Genomic DNA, 23458 nt, shown 5'->3' with positions numbered 1-23458 from the left:
TTTTACCTACGTTATAGTACCTAAGTGGCAGTTCTAATTTTCACTGTGCCCAGCAATAATCGTATTAAGATGACCTAGTAGACTGAGTGCATTTACAGATTAGGTAGATGTAGGTAAATCCCCAAGGATCCTTCTTCTGGGGAACATGAATATCCACAGAAAATTTGCATTTGTTTTTTGACATAGTGGAAGCTGGTGCAGGGGACATATTGACCTGATGGCAGTGCTGGACAAAAGGTCACAGGGTCATGAACATCACTAATCAACCTCTCATGAAGATCAATAACAAATTTCATGTCAATCTGTGCTGTAATCATCAATATATTTTTCTGTGGACCACAGCATTGAATGGATTGAGAGACTAACCTGGTGCTAGTGGGGTTTTTGAGGACAGGCAGCTAATACCCCATTTACACCTAGTCACTTCATGCATCTTGTGCAGCTATCCTATCCCAAAGAAGCTAGCTATATATGTATCCAAAATCCATTCCACCTCTGGAGGTGGCATTTAAACCTATTCAACAAGACGCACATGTAAGCTTTACTCCTCCCATAACGTAACTATGTCACTACGTCTGTGGAAAAAGCTACTCACTGTGTGATCTTCTGAATACATCTATGGGCTGTCTTCTCTGTCCTTGTGGTAACAGCAGCTTAAATTACATTAAACTTAGTTGTTTGTCCTCTTTCTCATGAAGGCAACAAAGTAAAATGGCTCCTGCTATTTATGTACATGAGATTGAATACATGGTTCCCAAAGGATAAACTCGAATGACTTTAGTGATCCCCAGACTTTTCCTCTAGCCTCCTCCTACCATGAATTTCCCAACTACTGGGTGGATTGCCACAAAACTATGTTCACACATCATGCCTGTCAAGATCAACTGTGAACACTTGGGTGGTTCCTAACTTTAGGTCTAGTTCCATCATCTTAACTTAATGTTACAGCCTAAGCTGTAACATTAGCATGCTAACATTAGAGCTGCTACGATTTATCGATTAATTGATTAGTTGTCAACAATTAAATTAATTGCCAGATTCATAGATGTGAATATTTTCTTGCCGTTTAGGAGACACTGTTTAACATTTTTCAACATTTTCTGAAATTTTATAGACATCATAACAAATCTGATTACTCAACAACAATGACATTAATTGTTAGGTGCAGCCCTAGCTAGCATGCTAAACTAAGATGTTGAAAACTATAAACATTATACCTGCTCAACATCAGCAAATTAGCATTGTGATGTTGGCACACTGCAGTTCAATGCAGCGCTGTGCCTAAGTACAGAGCCACTGAATTACTAAAAACTCAAAAACATCATGCTAATCTAAACTATTGTGCTTTCACAACATAGTTACAACTTGTAAGTAGAAACGGTTCATTGTAAGAGAAGGATGCTGATAATGGGACAAATTGAATTAGGGGTATTAATAAGTTCTTAAATGAACAGTTCAGTCATTATCTATGCACCCTCATGGTGATGGAAACTTTGATGAAGTTTCTTAGTCCACAAAACATTTCTGGGGTTTTACAGTAAATTCACCTGACTCTCCACCAGCATCGGATGAGTAGATAACGATTGCATTTACATTTTGGGGTGAACTGTTCCTTTTAACTTTGGTCAGGTCGGTCTGATTGGATGTTACCTTGTGATGTCATAGACTAGCAGTGCTCCTGCTGCTCCTCTGTAGTAAGATCTGGTGATGGACCGGAATGACTCCTGACCAGCCTGCAGAAACACATACATATATAAATAAACAGAACTTTAAATTTGAATAATTAAAATGACCATTGACAATTCTTTGGTTTTCTAACAGCCCCAATTCTGCTGGAGTTTGAGTCAGGCTTTAAAAGCCTCATCTTTCTACAAGTCATCCCCTGCCGGTCCTGTAGTGTAGTCTAGTCCCATCCATGATCTGTACCAGTCCTGATTCTCTGGCAGAGTCTGGCTCTTGGTTTTCACTCAGCTATGGTAAGGACAGGACAGAGCAGAGCCTGTAATTGGATACAATGGAGTTATCTCTCTCCTTCTCCATCTATCTGTCACAATCACTTTCTCTCTCTCTCCTTATGTGTCAAACCTCCCAGTTTCTCTATTAAGATGGCATCAGCTGTGGCATATGGATTAAAGCTGTGTGTTTAGCCCACTAGGTCACCTTGTTTATTCACCCCCCCTTCAAGTATTACCCCTCACTGTCTCACCTTCACTGTCTCTTCCTTGCATCAGTCATCTTTGAATTCTTTCTCTATGAAACCCTGGCCCTCATCTCTTTCCATCACTACTTTCACCATCTATCACTCTTACCCCCACCCCGCCATGTCTATTCATCCTCTGTCTCCGTCCAATGTACAGCAACAATGTTGTCTGTGTTTGGTCCTGGCAAGAGTAGAAAACAAAACAGCACTCTATCCTAGCAGCTGCAGCCCTGCACTGCTCTGACCTCATCTGAAAAACCAGACAGTCCGTCAGTGAATCATTCAGTATTCAGAGGCCGACAGTTTGTCACCCAGGAACCCAGTCTGTTGGCAGATGAAGCGGTCGGCCACTAAGTCACCAAGCCAGTCAGCCAGGTAGTTGGTCAGCTAGAAACCCATTTAGATGGTCAGTCAGTCAGCCACTGAGATGGCCTCTGGAACAGCCAATCAGTCATTCAGGGAGCAGTCAAGCAGTCAGTAATTCTATTAGTGAAACAATGATAAATAAGGGTGAAGAGAGGGACCACTGTGTCTGTCTGCCATCTGGCCTACAGTACATGCTTGTGTGCAGGAACACACATACATGTCTCACACTCACACACACACACACACACACACACACACACACACACACACACACACACACACACGACTGGTTTCTCCACCCATGTGGTGATGGTGGTGTATTGTACGAGTCCTGTATGCATCAATGAGCCCTGCTGGTTTTCATTGTGACCATCTAACCAGGGACTATATACACCAACTGGACAACCAGGTGAACTAGCTGGTGGGATGTAAAAACCTGCAGAGGTCTGAGTTTTAAGAAGCAGCGCTGACATCACTGTTGTAGGCCTTTTTCCTCTTGCTCTGTCTTTGCACGGAGCGCTAACTCCACCTGCTGGTCATCTTGATAACTGCATGTGCAGAAATCCCAGTATTCAGAATATTACATCCTTTTTCCGGGTCTGTCCCAACACCTACATGTGAGGTCTCAAGCAATTAGGTGCTTTTATGTATCAGCAGGTAATGGGCGTGTATCAAACATGGCAACTAGGGATGTTAATGATTAATCACTGTTAATTATTTAGTCAAATAAAAATGTATTAACTGACAATCAGGGATGGAAACAAATACATCAACAAGAATCTTGTTAAAAATTACAAATGCTAGCTCATCAAATATATCAAAATGAAAAACAAAATACTTGTATGAGAAATGTATTTCATTAAAATAAAAGTAATTTGTTATTTAAAAAACACATTCTATACAAACTACACTGAACAAAAACATAAACGCAACACTTTTGTTTTTGCTCCCATTTTTCATGAGCTCTAAAACATTTTCTATATACACAAAAGAACCATTTCTGTCAAATATTGTTCACAAATCTGTCTAAATCTGTGTTAGTGAGCACTTCTCCTTTGCCAAGATAATCCATCCCACCTCACAGGTGTGGCGTAACAAGATGCTGATTCGACAGCATGAATATTGCACAGATGTGCCTTAGGCTGGCCACAATAAAAGGCCACTCTGAAATGTGCAGTTTTGCTTTATTGGGGGGGTCTGGGGGGGTCAGAAAACCAGTCAGTATCTGGTGTGACCACCATTTGCCGCATAGAGTTGATCAGGTTGTTGATTGTGGCCTGTGGAATGTTGGTCCACTCCTCTTCAATGGCTGTGCGAAGTTGCTGGATATTGGCAGGAACTGGAACACGCTGTCGTATACGCCGATCCAGAGCATCCCAAACATGCTCAATGGGTGACATGTCCGGTGAGTATGCTGGCCATGCAAGAACTGGGATGTTTTCAGCTTCCAGGAATTGTGTACAGATCCTTGCAACATGGGGCCGTGCATTATCATGCTGCAACATGAGGTGATGGTCGTGGATGAATGTCACAACAATGGGTCTCAGGATCTCGTCATGGTATCTCTGTGCATTCACAATGCCATCAATAAAATGCACCTGTGTTCGTTGTCCATCACATACGCCTGCCCATACCATAACCCCACCGCCACCATGGGCCACTCGATCCACAACGTTGACATCAGCAAACCGCTCACCCACACGACGCCACACACGCTGTCTGCCATCTGCCCTGAACAGTGAAAACCGAGATTCATCCGTGAAGAGAACACCTCTCCAACGTGCCAGACGCCATCAAATGTGAGCATTTGCCCACTCAAGTCGGTTACGACGACGAACTGCAGTCAGGTCGAGACCCCGATGAGAAAGACGAGCATGCAGATGAGCTTCCCTGAGACAGTTTCTGACAGTTTGTGCAGAAATTCTTTGGTTATGCAAACCGATTGTTGCAGCAGCTGTCCGGGTGGCTGGTCTCAGACGATCTTGGAGGTGAACATGCTGGATGTGGAGGTCCTGGGCTGGTGTGGTTACATGTGGTCTGCGGTTGTGAGACTTTGGAGACGGCTTATGGTAGAGAAATTAACATTCAATTCACGGGCAACAGCTCTGGTGGGCAAATGGTGGTCACACCAGATACTGACTGGTTTTCTGACCCCCCCAGACCCCCCCAATAAAGCAAAACTGCACATTTCAGAGTGGCCTTTTATTGTGGCCAGCCTAAGGCACACCTGTGCAATATTCATGCTGTCTAATCAGCATCTTGATATGCCACACCTGTGAGGTGGGATGGATTATCTCGGCAAAGGAGAAGTGCTCACTAACAGATTTAAACAGATTTGTGAACAATATTTGAGAGAAATGGTTCTTTTGTGTATATAGAAAATGTTTTAGATCTTTGAGTTCAACTCATGAAAAATGGGAGCAAAAACAAAAGTGTTGCGTTTATATTTTTGTTCAGTGTAATATCAGTACATTTCAAGCAATGAATGGCCTCAATATGTGGTGGATTTTGTTCGACCAGATATTGAATAGTGCCAGATGAGAGCTCTGCAATTAAAATGAAGTCATTATTTAATATTATTTAGTTTATCATTTAAGTAACTTGGTGTTTACTTTATCTGTTTTTAAAGTCCTTATGTAGCCTACTCTGATTTTGTACTGAACATCACGTTAGTGATTAAATATTAAGCCGAATTAATGCTGAATATTATAAATAATTTTCAAACATGACATAATTATGGCAGAACTGCCACAGATGGTGAAATCTTTTTCTTCCCTAAAAAATTAAACTAGCCTCTTTTATGTACAGTATACTTGTGTTTTAAGATAAGTCCATGTAATCGCTATATTAACTCATCTCAGCTCCTGACTGAGCCAATTTTATAACGGTCATCTGATTGTAACTGTAATATTGTATTCTTGATCCAACTTTTTTTTTTTCTTAAGCCATGAAGTTTACATTTGAGAGCGGGATGGGATGTCCTTATTAATAAAGTGTGTCCCAGCGAGTAACTGTGGCAGTTACTGGAAACACACTATGTAAGTTAGAATTTGATTAAACACAAATACTGCAGCTGTAAGAATTGGGAAAGACACACACTTCTCCAAACCACTTTTTCTTGGTCTGTATGAAAAAGGTGACAAGGCTGAGAAAAGATGCAATACAGAAGTCATAAGGAAATCTGCTGGGTCAAAAATATATAAAAAGCATCTTGAACAATCAAAATCTGTGATTACAGAAAGTTGTGTGAATCAAATGTTCTTTGTAGCATCTTAACTTCTTCTGAGTGATTCTGATTGATACCAGCTGGTGACTTTTCTGGGCCCATTTCAATAGGGCTGTTTGATACAGCCATTAGACTAAGCCACAAACACTACAATGGGGGGAAGTCACTTAGAGCCAGTTAATTAACTGTACAAACAACTGTTTGTAAGTATAAAGTGCATGGCACAGTTGTGTCACTGCCATGATCAGGAGAAGAGAAGAGCTGAGAGAAAACTGCTGATTTAATAGATGCTAAATTACAGAAATATTGTTAATAGAAACGCAATTCATACTACTCTGTGTACAGTTATCTTAGAGTCATACAGCACAAAAAACATGCATGGAAATGGGAATGGAAAAAAAAAACTTGTGTTGAGATAGTTACACTTGCTGCAGCACAGAATATCAAAGCTGCTTTATTAATTTCAATAATGGCCATGATCTACCCTGAAAAGTCACCCTAACCCTTTACCAATCAGAATCAGTCAGAAGTTGTTAAGAGGCTACAAAGAACATTTGATTCACACAACTTTCTATATCACCAAACTTGATCATTCAATTTGTTGTATGTATATTTTTGATCCAGCAGATTTGGTCACATTTTCAGAAGCCCCATAATACATTCATTATTGAACCAAACTGTTATAAAAGTAGTAAACATCATTAGAACTCAAGACTCAACTGGGCTTTATCAGAAAATCTGTACAGTATTTGTTTTCAATAGTGCTGATGGAGATGTGGAAAAGCTGAAATTTTAAAAGGGTTTAATGTAACCTGAAATATGTTGCCAAAATCAGTACATCACATTTAAGTCATCATGTCAGGCTCCAAATATTATGTTTTTATAGTCCTAATGTAATTATTTTATTCATTCCAGATCCCTTTTTTATCGGAGGATTTAATAATGTATGTTTTATGTTCAAGCTCAAATATTTCTATTAAATTTCACTCTACTAATACTAATACTACTAATCAATATATACTAATATAATAATATAATATACTAATGTACTATAATAATAATAATAATAATAATAATAATATATAATATAATAATATAATATACTAATATACTACTAATCAAAATGAGCTTTCTAAAGACTATTTCAGATTATATTTACATCAAAATTCAAAATAAGGTCATTAAAAAAATCACAAGTCAACATTTATGACCTCTAATGCTTGTATTTCAAAGACTTACATACATTTACATTTCCTTTAAGAAAATATTAAACAAATACATTACCGTATCCCAGATCTGCAGTTTGATCTGTTTGCCATCTATAGTGATCATCCTTGCTCCAAACTCCACACCTACACACACACACAGACACAGAATGTGAATTATATACAGTCTGGTACTAACTCAATTAAAAATTCTTATTCATGAATCTTTAATGAACTATTTATTTTCTCAGGTGTCACAAAGCTATATTAGATGACGGTGGAATTGTGTATATGATAAATTGTGAAGAAACAGGACAAAAGGAATTGTTTTGTACTATCTGTGTTTTGTTTCCAGATTATCAAAATAATCTTGCATGAATATAGGCACCACATTACTTACACTGATCAGGAGATTGTGCTCTAAACAGCTCACGATCAACAGATTAACAGCCATTTAATCTATACTATTTCTGACTATCACACACCTCCTCTCACAAAGTCCTGAGGTTGGTCTGCTTTGCTTTCACTAGGATAGAGTCCCCTCGGAGGTGGACTCAGACCCTCTTTTCAGATGCTTTTCAAGTGTACTAAAAGACATTTTTCTCCAGAATTATTATCACTTAATGGCTGACATATGCCCCCAAAAAGTTAGAGCCTTGAAAAGCAAATGTCAGATAAGAAAATTGGCTCATCCTATTTTTCAGAGATGCTCTACACTGCCACATCAGGAAGACCACACCCGCTAACACAGTGTGTTTGAGCAGGTGTGGTCTTCCTGATGTGGTGGCTTTGCTAAGCACACATTTTACAGCTCTTTCACTCATCGTACACAGTTCACACAGATGAGCTGGCAAGAAAAAGATTCTGTGCTGTAATATGTGACCACTTACAGATGCTTTTTAATCATGTGTAAAAATATTATCCAGATACTACACAGCAGTTGAAATGATTAAAAATTATCAACTATAGGTATGATTTTAATTGTTATTTTGATATCTCGTGATGGCTGTTAATACTCGTCTGGTCAATTATTTTACCCCAACATAATGTTTTCCTATGTGTGACTATAAAGCTTGTTTCAATTATAATCTATTTAGTTTCTATAAGAATCTGTTCATTTTTGAACAATGGACAGCTAACTCAACCCCCCAAAAACAGAACATAGGTTTCAGTGATACCACTCCTGAGTTGCATGATTGAAATTGAAAGCTTTATTCAATCAACTGTCAATTTTAGAATTTCAATTGTGACACCCCTAGTAAGTAATATTACACTTTTCATACTGTCCTGCCATATTTCACATGCCTTGTGCTTTTTCTGAAGAGTTAACAAACGCATATATCATTTCCTATGAGGGAGAATTTTAAGATGAGATTGGTCAACTTATTTTAAGACGGATGTTGCGATTCTCCTCAGAGTTAAATGTGATAAGATCTGTGTGAATGCTAGAGCTATGGTGAGCTCAACTTTGCCTTTCTGCATTAACATTAGCTTTTACCGTGATGAAGGTTCTTTGTATTAGGAACTTGTAGCTAAAACATGCAGCTAATTACTCTTAATCAGCTCCACCTTTGTACCCTGTAAGCACCTCCTGTAATAATGTTGCCCTGCTTTCTAACTTGCGGCGTGTTTGTAATTAGTAAATGCCTAGTTAGGATGATATTTTATACATTTAAATGAATTATTTCTAGTGATGATGTTGCTTTAGTGTATAGTGTGCAGTGGACAGACACTCTTACCAATAGTGAGGTCGTGAACTGGCTGAAACCTCTTGTCTGTGAACTGAAGTAATAGACATGACTTCCCCACACCTGAAAATGAAACACACAGACACAACATTAAGGCAGGTCGAATGCAGCACGGCTGGAACTGTGATTATAGAGTCACACAACTATAAGCATGCCAGATTCATTTTCAGAGGTGTCACCACACATACCACCATCATTATAAAATCTATGACTGTTCCTCACTCTGAACTCCCACACAGTATACATACTGTTTGTAGGTGACAGCACCCTGCAAACAATAATTACAACAATAATTAATGTCTAATGATGCAATAATTCATTAAAATGTAATGAGAAGTCATCAGGTAGGTCAAACAGTCTCGGTGGGGAGGTTTACACTGTTTTTCCAAACTTGACTCAGTCAATCCATCAATCAATCTTTATTTGTATAGTGCCAACTCACAACAAAAGTCATCTAATGGCACTTTTCAAATTGAATTCACTTACAGAGACCCAACATTTCCCAGTCAGTCAGCTCAGTTAACCTGAGCCAACTGTTAGCGAGCTAACAGTCAAACAGCAAGTGTTACAATACTTGACTACAGGGAACATGTGCCACACCAAATTAATCTTTAAGAGATGGATTACATCACTTACACTTAAAGGATGAGTTCACATTCTTTCAAATCCATCTTAATGTAATACTCAAATGCCCATATTGAGATGATTTCAGATATTGGTCGATGTGATTATTTTTCTTGTTTGTACTGGGGGTGAAAAGATCCCTTTCTAATGTGCTGTAAATCTGACATCAGAGATGGGAAATCAACAGAGCTTATCTGTAAAGCTCAGTCTAAGCCAATATGAGCATTCAGCAGTTTGAGTTAGTTAGATTAAGCGGGTATCTTCTTAAGTATTCTCAGAACAAAACCAGTGGGGGATAGAGCTGAAACGATTAGTCTATTGACAGAGAATTAATTAGCAACCACTTTGACAATTGTTTTAGTAATTTGTTGAGCAAAAACCCAAACATTCTCTGGTTTTTAAACCATCTTCATCAAGTAGTAACGGCCTGGTCCAGGGAACTGGCCTTCACCTGGTGGTAATCTACAGACCTCCAGGGCCTTACTCCCAATTCTTAGAAGAATTTGGTGAATTTATTGCAGATCTTGGGACTCATTCCAGTGGAAACACTTTGGACTTGATCCTTTCCCATGGATTAGATGTGTCAGCCCTGAATGTCTCTTTTGCCATTTTGGACCACTTTCTTATTACATTTGAAGCATCATTAACCTGTCCCTGTACCAATGACAAATGTTTTTACTTCTCGTCATATCAGCCTGACAATCATAGCGACACTCAGTGATAATTGCCTGGGGTCTTGGCTCCGATTGCGATAGTGACAGAGCCTGTGGAAAAGTTCACTAATGAAGTTAACTCGGTACTTGTTTCTGTCCTTGACTCTGTGGCACCTGTCTCTACCAAGACAAAACGACCAAAGAAATCTACTCCCTGGTTTACTGATGAAACCCGAGATCTCAAGCAGGCCTGCAGGAAAATGGAACGTGCATGGCGAAAATCTAAATTGGACGTTTTTATCGTGCATGGTGTGATAGTGTACTTAATTACAAGCGTGCTCTTAATGCTGCTAGAACAGCATATTTCTCTGGCCTAATAAACAATGATAACACAACCCTAGATTTCTCTTCGACACTGTGGCTAAACTTACTCAAAAACCAGTCTGTGAGCTTGCACCCTGTACTGCAAATGATTTCTTAGATTTCTTTTGCAATAAAATTGATGAGATTAGAATCAAAATTATTTCTTCATCTCTGGCTCCCTCAGCAAAGTTGACTGTAAAACATCCTTCTGCTGATTCTCAGTTAGTCGCAGCGCTTAACAGTTTTGAAAGTATCTCTCCAAGCAAGAGCCAGGCCAGAGACGCCAAGTTAACTTCTCGAATGTGAGGATTTGCTGCCCTCTCTGTTAATCCGTTGTAAACTGAATATCTTTGAGATTTTTACTGTTCATCAGATGAACAATCAGATCAGATGATTTTACCTTAAACTCGGAGAATATATTTTTGGCTATTTTCTGACATTTTATACACTCAATGACAGGGATTGGGAGTGATAAGATTTTATTGATATCAGTGCCACTATTTATTCTGCTTATCGGTCCAATTCTTTGTTGCTTGCCTTATTGATTCCTGATTAATAGGCTTTACACGATCAGGATTTTTGGGGCCGATCACCAATTAGTGAGTTTAAATAAACCGATCACCGATCCGATCACGGTAGGGAGCAATATTTGTATTTAAATAACTTGTTAATTTACTTATGTACTGTTTACTGAGTATCAACAAAAGTATTCTCAAGCATTTTTGCCAATGTTTAACAATCTTTGCCATGCCCCAAACTGACAGAGACGCAAGGGTAAAACATCAATGACCTCTAGAGGGCATTCAAGGACTGGCCAGATATAAGTTCAAAGTATGGATCAAAGTATGCCAGCAAGCGTTGAAATGCGGGGTTCTCCACAATATTAAATGGCAGGTCGGCCAGCACGATAAACTCCATAAGTTTCCTTGTGCCACCCCTTGCCTTCTCACTGTTACAGCTACATGGACGGGTACTGTCTAAAGTAGTTTGCTTTAGCATCCGTTTCGGTGTTTGTTTTTCTTTTTCCACGCTCCGTTTCTTGAACTCGGCATGCTCCTCCTTGTGTTCCTTATCCAGGTGCCTGATTAAATTTGTCGTGTTGAAACATTTTGCAGATGCTCCCCCACGAGGTACTCTAGTGTTGCACAGATTGTAAATAGCTTGAGTTGTATCTGTCTCTTTCACTTTGAAGAAGTCCCACACCACCGACATGTTTGTTTGAATCCGACAGCTAATGATTCAAGATTCAAAAAACTTTATTGTCCGTCACATCGTGACAGGGCTCAAAACTAGCTGTCGGATTCAAACAAACATGTCGGTGGTGTGGAACTTCTTCGGAGTAAATGAGACAGATAAAAAATAAGCCATCTGCAATCTATGCAACGGGAGCATCTACAAAAAGTTTCAACACGACAATGATGTCATTGATCGGATCGGCGAATTAAGACATTACAGCCGATCTCACAAATTGCATAAAATGCAAAATATCGGCCGATCCGATATAGCCGATCAGATCGGCGGAAAGCCTACTGATTAATTTTCTGTGTGGGACAAAAGGTAGGCCTACACAGGTATTATCTCTTAGTCTAAACACATTGCAGAAGGAGTTGTTTTTTTATATAGGTTGTGCTGTCAAAGAAAAAATCTGCTAAGGCTGCCTCTGCATGGCGCTTACGTTATTATACACAGGATATTTACCCTGGGTAAACAGATGTATTGCTCAGTTGTGAAGCAGTAGCACATACAGTATTGATGCTGTTTTCACCCTGACTTGAAAATATAATTTTACAGATATGACAACTAGTACTGTTGTCATCTTTTTTTGTGAAATGAAGACATGCTTTGGACCGTTTCTTCATCTCTGCCACATTCATTGTTGCAAGTTTTCAGCGGCATAGACACACGTTGTCATTGTCTTGAAATGAACTGTCAAGACATCCATTACATGCTGGTCACACTGAATGCATGGGCAGTGCATTTGCGTGGCAAAAAGTCTTACTTTTCTTTTTTGCGTCCATGTTAACAGGTTAGACTGCAAACACTGGCTGCGTGAGTTGCGCTTCTCATGTGCGTGCCAAGTGAGGCTGCAGCAGCGCTTCATCTAGAGATTTGCCTTTCCATTCGTTGAACTGATGTAATATAACTAGATTTTACACGATCAGGATTTTTGGGGGCGATCACCAATCACCGATTAGTGAGTTTAAATAAACCGATCACCGATCCGATCACGTGAGGGAGCAATTTGTGTATTTAAATAACTTGTTAATTTACTGTATATACTTATGTACTGTTTACTGAGTATCAACAAAAGTATTCTCAAGCATTTTTGCCAATGTTTAACAATCTTTGCCATGCCCCAAACTGACAGAGATGCAAGGGTAAAACATTGATGACCTCTAGACGGCATTCAAGGACTGGCCAGACATAAGTTCAAAGTTCAGTCAGGTCAAACCAAAATAACTTGAGACAGAAATAATGGGCGCAACAACTTACTGCGTGGATCAAAGTATGTCAGCAAATGTTGAAATGTGGGGTTCTCCAATATATCGGCCGATCCGAAATAGCCGATCAGATCGGCGGAAAGCCGAACTCCCCACTTTTAAACCGTGTGTGGCAGCATTTTGGGTACTCAGTGGAAACAATAAACAGTGACACAGTGAGACAAGACATAAGCAATATGTAAGCACTGCAAGAAAATAGTGCTGTACACCGCAGCTAACACGAGCACTATGCAAAGACACCTACCGAACCACCACAGCTCGAAAATCAACCGTGCCTGCAAAGAAAAGGGCACATTCACACTGCCCTTTGAGTGCGGGAATCATGCAGGTAGTGTCAGAGGTAGTGTCAGAAGGAGTATCAGAAGCCCCTTTTAGTTAGAAAATGCACCACATTTGCAGCCAGGTAAAGGCTGCAATCTGCCATCTTGTCTATGTGAAACGGAGGTGTGATATTCCTCCTTTTCAAAAAAGCCGCCACTGGGGTAGGCGTAAACAAGTGACGTGACGTGAAGCACGAAGTTGGGCGTGAACAGTGACGTACAACAGTCCCCTTGATCTGGTTATTGACAATTCTCTCGGCTGTGATGGTTAGCATCTCCCGGATCTCAGTGGCTTTCCAGTTGCTCATCTTGACGTCCGCGGATGAAGTGATGAACTGACTGCTGTGATCAGCCGTTTCCTGCTTTTAAAACTCCCGGCTGTGGGTCACACAACAGTGCACGTCATCAACACCTCCGCCCATGTCACACAATTGCCGGCACATCGACGCCTTGGATTTACATAGCAATGGAGGTGGCAAAAAGTGTACCCACCGAGGCGTCATATTGGCGGACCAAAACAGACCCCCAATATACCGTGGGATGTCTAATTTCGCGGACCTAGCCGCAAATAGGACAGCCAAATTGGCGGGTTGCTGTCCAGTATAAAAACGGCTAGAGGTAGTGTCAGAGGTAGTTCCAGAGGTAGTGTCAGAGATAGTATCAGAGGTAGTGTCAGAGGTAGTGTCAGAGGTAGTGTCAGAGGTGCAGCAGAGGAGAGCCGGCGTCTGTGTGAATGGATAAGCCGGCGGTGCGGAGCCGATCTGATGGTGTTCACAGTTTGACAGCTAAACAGATCCTTCACTCAACAAATAAAAAGAGAAATGTCCAACAAAGCAACGTTACAGGACCAAACAACAGTAACATAGTAACTGGTCATGTCTTTGGCAACTTGTATGAGGAAAAAAATACCACAGTTATACGTGGAGAAGTGTCTGTCATCCTGTCTGTCCTCCTGTGTTTGTCTCCTTCACTATTGTGTTGTTGTAGCTACTGTCTCATGGTGACGGTCAGCCCTCCCGACCGAGACTTCAGTGAACTTTCCCCCAGAAAACAGCCTCCCTCCCAGCGAGTGAAAGAGTCAGACAGTGTCCCGTTTACTGATGGCGATTATATAATTATGTAATTTAGAGCAAAAAACATAAATTTGTCATTTTCCAGGATGTTTGGTGGGTCAGGATCTCAATCACAACACAGTATAATAGCATCCATATGAGTATAAACATAATGATAATATGATGTGTACCGTCATGCCTCTTTTGGTTTCGCAACTGCTTGGTTCAGTGAACAAACAAAGGCTGCGTATAGGATAGCCATTGTGTCTCGAATCTCTGTGTGAACTAAGGAAGGGCTATTAGGGTTAGGTTAGGGAGCCCATTTAAGTATACAACATGTTTGAGTGGGTCAGAGGAGAGGAGAATGATGCTAATGAGATGGTAGGAAGGAGAAAGAGGGATATGATCTAACTCCTTCATGGTTTCCAAGGGTTACCATTCCCAGGCAGCAGCGTTGCTGGACAGGGATTGTGGTGATGATGATGATGATGGTAAGCGATGGAGGGATCATGAGAACGGCAGCTATATGGTCACCTCCATCACAGTTACAGTGTGTGTGCAGTCAACAGACAGCAGCTTACACACTCTTCTACTACCAAGGCTAACATGGAGGAAAAAATCAACAATTTAGCTTCCATTTGCATCATTTTTCCAATTACAGAATTGAGTCACAATACAATTCCAACAGCCCATCAGACTGTGTAACTCAAGCACTACCTGAACAATCACTTTCCACTCACTTTGTTTTTTGTAAATATCTCATTTTTTCTATTTATTTTCTATTTAATTTTATATGCATTTGTCTGACTCTTTTTCTTGTACTTGTAGCATCTTGAGCTGTTGTACCAAGTTAATTTCCCCGTTGTGGGATAAATAAAGTCTATCTAATCTAATTAACAGATCATTGTAACATAGCACGACTTCATATTTCCAGCCAACAGGTAACAGCATTACACCTGTGGTTCAGAGCAGAAGCACACGGCAAACTGATGATTGACAGGTGATTAATTTAGCTGCTCTGGCTGAGCAAACATGTGATTCAATAGACATGGACTGATAAGGTAAGCACTGGCCAACGTCCTGCTTCCATCCACTCCACTGCAAATAGAAATCTAGACACTGTGTGTGACATACTTATATTGACAATATTCAAATGCTTACATTTACCAGGTATAGCGGGTCACTACCACAGTTTTGCATTTTAGCATGCTCAGATTTGCTAATAAGCACTTAACACACAGTACAGTCGAGGATGTTGCGAGTATCACATACTCATTACATAACGTTTTATTATGAAACAATGTATTCAATACACTGAAATTATGACCTGCAGTAGACATAAACTGAGTAGCCATAGGCCAAGGGTCACCAAAATTATTCGCCCTTGGGAACCTTAAATGTCCATACAGAATTTTAAAGTAATCCATCCATTTGTCGAGGTACTAAAATGGTAGGCTGACCAACCAATTGACTGACACTGCCATTCCTATGTAGAAGTAAAAATGAAATGAAAGTCAATATAATGGTAATCAATACAATTAAAGGGTTAAACCCCCCCGTATGTGAAAAGAAGTACTATAAAGCCTTTTATGGCTCCAGAGGGAGCTGCATGTAATCTGATAATTTCCTTTAGTGATGTCACTCAGTGGCTAAGTTGCATTGTGGGTATTCAGGGTTTTTCCTGGGACCAAATACGGTGTTGGTGGTAGATGGTAAAATTTTTTGATTGGTCATTTTTTTTTTGTTTTTAAGTATTTTTTTGGCCTTTATGTGGCTTTATTGATAGAACAGTTCACGACATGACAGGAAACAGGATGAAAGAGAGGGGAAGCAAGGGGCAGCAGGGAGCCCCAGGCCGGGACTCGAACCCGGGGCCGCTGCAGTGAGGACAAAGCCTCTGTACATGGGACGCCAGCTCTACCAACTGAGCTAAACAACACCCCTTGATTGGTCATTTTCATAACATTTTAAATCCATGCCAATTAATCTCAATGTCAGATACTTTTGGCTAATCAGTTTATAACAACTAAAAAAGATGGCAAAATGAGTCCTTTCAGTAAGTACATTATATTTAAGTGTGTTCTGGTGGTTCTTTAAATAAAATATATCAAATTAAAAATATACTAATTTACAGTTGAAGTGCAAGAAATGTGAACTATCCCTTTTAAAATAGCAAAGTTGTTTGATGTGTTGATGATAGCATGATATGGGCAGACTACAGAGATACTCAATATTGACCAACATCCAACATTTAATGTAGAATCACAATTCATTACTGTTATTATTATCATATTATCATCATTATCATTATTATTAGGGCCCGAGCAGGGAACCTGCGAGGTCCCTATTGTAATTGCAATGATTATTATTATTATTATTATTTTTATTTTTAGTTTTTTTTCTTTGTCCAAAATGATCGCATTTTTCACTGCCTGAATGTGAATGAAAAGTCAATTTTATTTGGCAAACACATTAGGCTTGGCGAAAAATTTTATAATCTGTTGTCGTTGTGATTTTTCACCACTTGGTGGCGCTACAATCAAGGAAAGTGCGTTTTGGCTAATAACTCCCACATACTTTGTCGCACATTCAAAAACCTTATATCCACGCGTTCAGTGAATCGGGCTGAATCTCTTGATATAGGCCACGCCCATTTCCGCCTACGTTTTTTTATGCTAGCTCGCAAAATGTCGCAAACCTACTTTTTCGAACTCCTCCCAGGCAATTTCACCGATTTGCACGAAACTTTGCACACAGCATCAGGGGACCCTCATGACAAAAAGTTATTAAAAGAATTTTGGAATTCCAAACAATACTCAAGTTATTAAATAACAACTTCCTATAAAATCGGGTCAAAACAGGAAGTGTTGCATATCTTCACATTGCTTTGTCGAAATGACATGAAACTGAGGATACCACTTTCCCATGAGCCCATAAGGCTCTGTGCGAAATTGTGGTGGACGACCACTAGGTGGCGCTCTTTAAATTGAAGTATTTTATATCTCGACATTGGTGGGTCGGATTAACACAAAACTTGGTACAATTCTTGCCACTGCCCTTCTGAGGACAGCTGACGAAGGTGTTATTGATCTGACACTAGGTGGCGCTCTGGTGGCAGTTTATTTTTAGATTTGGTACTGTGCCCACACCATAACACTTATGGATATGAAATTCATAGGGGTGGTAAAGACTGGCCCCTGTAACTCACACACCAAAGATGACCAACAGGTGGCGCTATTATCAACACAAAGCAGTTTTTGACCAATAACTCCCACATAATTTGTCAGACATTGTTAAACCTTATATCTACGTGTTCCCTGAATTCAGCTGAATTATATGATGTAGGCCACGCTCACGTTTGCACTAAATTTCCATTGGCAAATGCGCAAAATGTCACAAACCTACATTTTCGAACTCCTCCCAGACAATTTCTCTGATTTGCACCAAACTTTGCACACAGCACCTGTGGGCCCTCCTGACAAAAAGTTATTAAAAGAATTTTGATATTCCAAAGAATACTCAAGTTATTAAATAACAACTTCCTGTAGATTACAGTCAAAAGAGGAAGTGTTGCATATATCCACATTGGTGTGTCCAAATGACGTGAAACTCAGGACAGTACTTCCCCATGAGCCCCTAAGACTCTGTGCAAAATCTTGGCCCATGACCACTAGGTGGCGCTATTTAAATTGAAGTATTTTATATCTCGACATTGGTTGGTCGGATTAACACAAAACTTGGTACACTGATTGCCAATGGCCTCCTGAGGACAGCTGACGAAGGTGTTACCGATCTGACAATAGGTGGCGCTCTGGTGGCAATTTCATTTTATAATTGGCACTGTGCCCACACCATAACACTTATGGATATGAAACTGATTGGGGTGGTATAGACTGGCATCTGTAACTCACACACCAAAAATCACCAGCAGGTGGCGCTATTATCAACACAATACCGTTTTTGGCTATCAGTTAAGACATGCGCGCACAATAACGGGGCAATGGGTCCGGGTAAGGAGCACGCCCCGACGGCAGCACGCCCCGACCCGCGTGGCCTGCGAGGGCCCGTTCATCGCTGCTTGCAGCTTTAATATTCTTGTTGTTACATTAACATGAATGAATGTGAAAAAAAAAAGTGACTTCAGGGGCATATGGACGTTCCGACAGAATTTTTCAGTAAGATTGCATTATTTGGATTTATTCATACGTAGCCTTTATTAATACTTAGAGGCTTACAGACTCTAAAGGACATAGCATAGCCCACTAGCTTTAGCACTGTAGTACTTGCTGGTTGCTGGTCTTACAATGACAGGTGATTCTGAGTCAGCTTTTTGGAAGGGAAAGTTTGGAAAGTCTACCTGTATTACAGGACACATTTCATTAGGCACTGAAAAGGAAACTTGTAAAACACATCAATATGCATCAAATAGTAGGCTAATACCAACTTGTCTCTCAGTGGGGTCGTTTTGTAATCATGATGGCCAAACAGTTGGTGGCCGTAATAGGGAAGTACAACCAGGGAAAGTAGAATATATAGCTGCTAGCTTGAACGCTACATTAGAGGTTGACGCGTGTGGATCTTTTAATCTGGTTATATGATGATAATGATCGATAAACAGGTAGGGCCTTTGAAAGTTAAGATGGGCTGGTGTAAGCGAAAGCGTCTCACCGGTTCAACAAAATGTGGCGGCCCACCAGGATTTGTCCCAGTGTGGCAGATGGTCAGTCCACCACTGCACCTATTCAAATATCAGGACACAGCCTGACACCGAAAGCTCTTCGGACTGGATGAGATTTCTTTGTTTATTTCCTTCCCCCGCTTCCATGCTGGGATGTGGACATGGACAGGCACAGCGACAGTGCTGCGATGGACAACTGCGGTCATTGCATGTTAAAAAAACTGTGATAAAGACGTGGAATGATTATATTGTGTTAGTTTTTCGGCAGTGGCGGCCGCCTCCAAAAATAATGTGCAGGATAGACCCTGGTAATGTAGGCGCCAGGTTTTGAAAAAGGAAGAGGAATGTGTGGAATAAAAAAGGTGATTTCTCTGGATCTACTGTATCGATCATTTGTTTTTAAACTGTCCATAATGAGTTCAACAGTGTTATAAGAGTGCAATGCCAGACCAGTGGACTACACTACATTACCCACAACTCAACCACTGAATGACATCACTGGAGGCAATCTATCAGATGACATGCAGCTTTCTCTGGAGCCACTAAAGGCTTTGTACTGCTTTTTTCACACATGTAGTAGTACTCCACAAGACCTGTAAACAGCCCTTAATGTGTAAAAAAATGGTAGTTACCCTTTAACACAAGAACCAATTCCTTTTGTTGGATCAAGATCAACGAGAACTCGCGATAGATACACACCGGTATTTACATCCTGCTGTGAGTTTCAAAGTTTCAAATCACTAGTGCAGGCAGATCCCTCTTGTGTTTGTGTGTCGCTCGGTCGCTCATAGCTGGATGTAAATACCGGTGTATCTATCGCGAGTTCTCGTTGATCTTGTCTGGCACGGCTTCCGTAGTGCAAGCGGCTGTGAGGGAGACTCACGTGCACGCGGGAGCGTGCCTCCAGGCAAATGTAGTATAGTGACTGTTTAGGCTATAAAAATGTACTAAATGACGTCGTTTTGAGTAAACTCTGGATGTCGCCACTTCAGGACACTTGGATTGCAGCGGACGAGCAGTATGGAGGAATATTACAAAGTTTTTGTGTAGTTTTATGGACCTTTTCATCTCGGGCACAATTGACGCCCGTTATATGGATTTTTGCTGCAGGAGGGTACCCCCGCGCGTCTCCAGCTGCACTTTGAGGAATAAGAAACAACACCGGACTTCTCATCAGCATGAGGGTGAGTCGATAATGACTGAATTTCATTCTAGAGTGAACTATTCCTTTAACATATAAATAAATATATTCAGAAACCGTGCCTTCAAACTAGCTGTCAGGACATTTGTAAGGTTGTGATGTCACAACTATACAATTATCGCCCTAAGTCACGTCCCCAGCACTACCTCGGTTGCAAAAACACCAGCAGAGCCGACATGCAAATATACTGGCCGGTGCCAGCTCAGGCCTGTGAGAGCTGACCAATCAGAGCAAACTGGACTTCTCAGAACAGGGGCCTTAAAGAGACAGGCACTTAAACGGAGACAGACGGAGAGTGAATAGACTTGCTTAAGAACAAAGTAACACAATATTGACCTCAAAAACAATTTATAATACCTTCGTCAGAATACCACCTAGACCATGAGTCAGTTAGCACAGCTGGTCTGTTTTAGTCAGGTCAGATGACAACTACTGGGGCACACATACCACACTTAAGTTACCTGTTGGTTATTACTAGTGTAGTACGCACAGCTAACCACTCACTCAACCACTCAAGAGTGCTGATTAACACAGTTTGGGATGCATGAGCAGTCTTTGAAGGCTTTTTTTAAACATAGACAATGTCTAGTTTAGTTCAGCTATTATGTTTAATCAGTCATAGTGTTTTATCTGAATATAACGTTACTAATGTGGTACTACTGATACATTCAAAATTTAGATGACTTGTTCTACAAATATTACGTCGACAGTTCAATTAAACAAGTGGGAGGTGGAGGTGTAACACAATGTAACCATATATTAGCCAAAGGTATGTGGGTGAATGTAGCCACAGTAAGAAGTAGATCTGTCCTTTTATTTTCTACAAGCTTCTACCACAGCACCACCACTGGATTTTCAGGTTCTTGGGGGTTCCGGTTGTGACACTGAGGGAAGATACATACACTGTACCACTGACCCAGGGATCATTTCATCAAGGCTCAAGATAGTGATGTTTTATCATGCAATATTCTGAATGTTCAATACTCAATGTAATGAAGCACAAATTTTATCATTGTATTAATCCTTGTGTTTAATAAAAGTTTCCTTCAGAGAAATATCTGTGCTTCTCCTAGTTTCCAATGACCCACAATGTGCCTAAAAATTCTGAGAAAGGGGTCCATGTCTTTAAGAAGTGCAGAGTCCCTGGAAATTTGCAGACCTATAGGCAGTGCTCCATAGAACAGAGGCTATTTTTGGAGCTTTAAACATGCACACAGACTATAATTTCCTTTCAGAGTCAATATGTCTTTCTACCAACCAGATCTGTAGACAGGCTGACTGACTTAGCCACTGGCTCAAGAGAAAATCAATCCCAAATAACATTGTATTTCTGTTAAACTACCAGCTACTGCCTTGTCATCGCATCATAGATGGAACTGATATGAATTGGCACCTGAAAAAGTTTTCCATTTCAAAAGAATTCTTATTATTACCTAAAAGCTTTATTTAGGAATTTTAGGTAGAGCACCGGCAGGAAATAAATACAACTTTGAATACAAACCCACAGCAAATTAAATCTTTTAAAAAAGAACACCCTTCCTTTTCTTCCTCATTCCCTGAGTGCAATGGTAAGACTGATCACATATCTAAGCCAGGTGGATGAGTCAAATGATAGAATCTTCCTCCAACTGGTCCTGTGGGACCACTAACTAGCAGAAATCACGACAGCCTATGTGTACAGCATGTCACATGGGAGCCCGGTGTTTCTGACAGAATCTTGAAAACAACTGATTTTTGAAATGCAACTCTTGCTACACAGATGGACCAGTTTGGAGACCAGAGCTCAGGTTTTTCTGGACAAAGCTACTGGTCTTGTTAAATGGGGGATATTGGTGTATCCGGACTCATCATGGTAGTTAATAGGATACAAAAGACAAACCAACTAAAACATGTCAAACTACGGTAGTCCATGAATAGCCTCAGTTATACCATGGTCTGGGTGAATACACGACACATGATTGGCTGGGAGGTGTGAATTAACTTTTGATATATGGACACCTCTGGATCTCCAAGCAGTTCTGAGCTGAGCGGACTAGTTTATGTCCTGTTGCTAAGTCATATCTAAGGTCTGTCCTATTTACTGGAGTAGTGAACTTTCCTTTACATAAGAACCTTTTGGGATTGTAATGACTGTTTCAGCTATTAGTCTTTCAGGTGTTGCCAGGGAAACTGAGTTACTGCTTGTGAAAAACGTTATATTTTGATTGCAAAACACAAAAATACATGCAAATCGTCTTAATGTTTTTTTCTTTGGAAGGTGACCATGGTATAAACAGGTAAATGCCCTTCGAGGTGTCCATAATCAGGAATTAATGGACTTTGTGGAGGCAACAGTCCGACACGTGCCTCCATGTCATCCATTTATTCCTGATAATGGACACCTTGTCGGGCATTATCCCTTACATAATAAAGGGCCAATAACACCTGGCTGGATAAAGTAACAAACAGTGAATCTCCATCTGTTTGCAAGATGTTGAGATTAAGACCTGACAGGTTAGATTATAATGTAGGGATGCAAAATTATGGCTGAATAAAAATAGATACAAAATAAAAGAAATTACTTAAATGATAAATGTAAATCATGTTAGTCAACCTGAAAAACCTTACATTTCTGCTCAAATGTGAGCATGTCTTCTTATTTTGTTGTTTGGTCTTTTCCTCTCAAAAGGGTCTTTCAAGAAAAATGATAATTCTGTTTACTGATGCTAACATATATGACGGAACAATGCTAAAATAATTCTTTATAGTAAATTATTAGTAAACTATAAACACTAGTAACATTCGTTAACCAGTACCATTTTATAGACTTAACAAAACACATTAACAGAAAAAACTTTTTTCTGAATAGTGTCAACTTACTTTAACATTAGGGATGTCCCGAGCCGATCTGCGGGATCGGGATCGGGGCCGATATGGGCATTGTTTCACTGATCGGGATCGGCAATTTTGAACGTGGACCCAAGCCCGATTGTTTTTACGTCAGCTGTAAACGGAGCACAATTTGTGGAAGAACGCAGATGCGCGCAACGTTAGTCTGGCAACCCTGTGGATAAAATGTCTGCAGTGTGGAAATATTTTTAATTAGAAAGCGAAAGCGGTCCAACGGCGACATGTAACATCTGCAATACGACCATTTCGCGAGCTGGTAACAAAAGAGCTGCATTTAGTACTACACGTTTGATACGGCGCGTAAAAAACAAACACTCAAAGGAATACAACGAGTTCACTCGAGCAATACAGGCAAAGGCACCGAAGCAACAAACACTCGCGGATAATTTCAAAAGGAAAGAGAAATATCATGAGACAGCGACATGGCCAAAA

The 23458-nt window shown here is 40.3% G+C and overlaps 1 protein-coding gene across 1 annotated transcript in view; it reads right to left on the bottom strand.

Moving 5' to 3' along the window:
* Positions 1-23458, bottom strand: part of rab2a (RAB2A, member RAS oncogene family) — a 47040-nt gene that overhangs the window by 19087 nt on the left and 4495 nt on the right. The window contains exons 2-4 of the mRNA XM_073490631.1: positions 8737-8808; positions 7077-7144; positions 1651-1733 (exon numbers count right to left, since the gene is read on the bottom strand). Coding sequence (XP_073346732.1) covers positions 1651-1733; positions 7077-7144; positions 8737-8808 — 223 coding nt within the window. The remainder of the gene's footprint in view (positions 1-1650; positions 1734-7076; positions 7145-8736; positions 8809-23458) is intronic.

Source organism: Pagrus major, chromosome 21 (assembly GCF_040436345.1).
Source record: "Pagrus major chromosome 21, Pma_NU_1.0".
Classification (NCBI taxonomy): domain Eukaryota; kingdom Metazoa; phylum Chordata; class Actinopteri; order Spariformes; family Sparidae; genus Pagrus; species Pagrus major.
The sequence above is the reverse complement of the archived record's forward strand: the minus strand, read 5'-3'. Positions and strand labels throughout refer to the sequence as shown.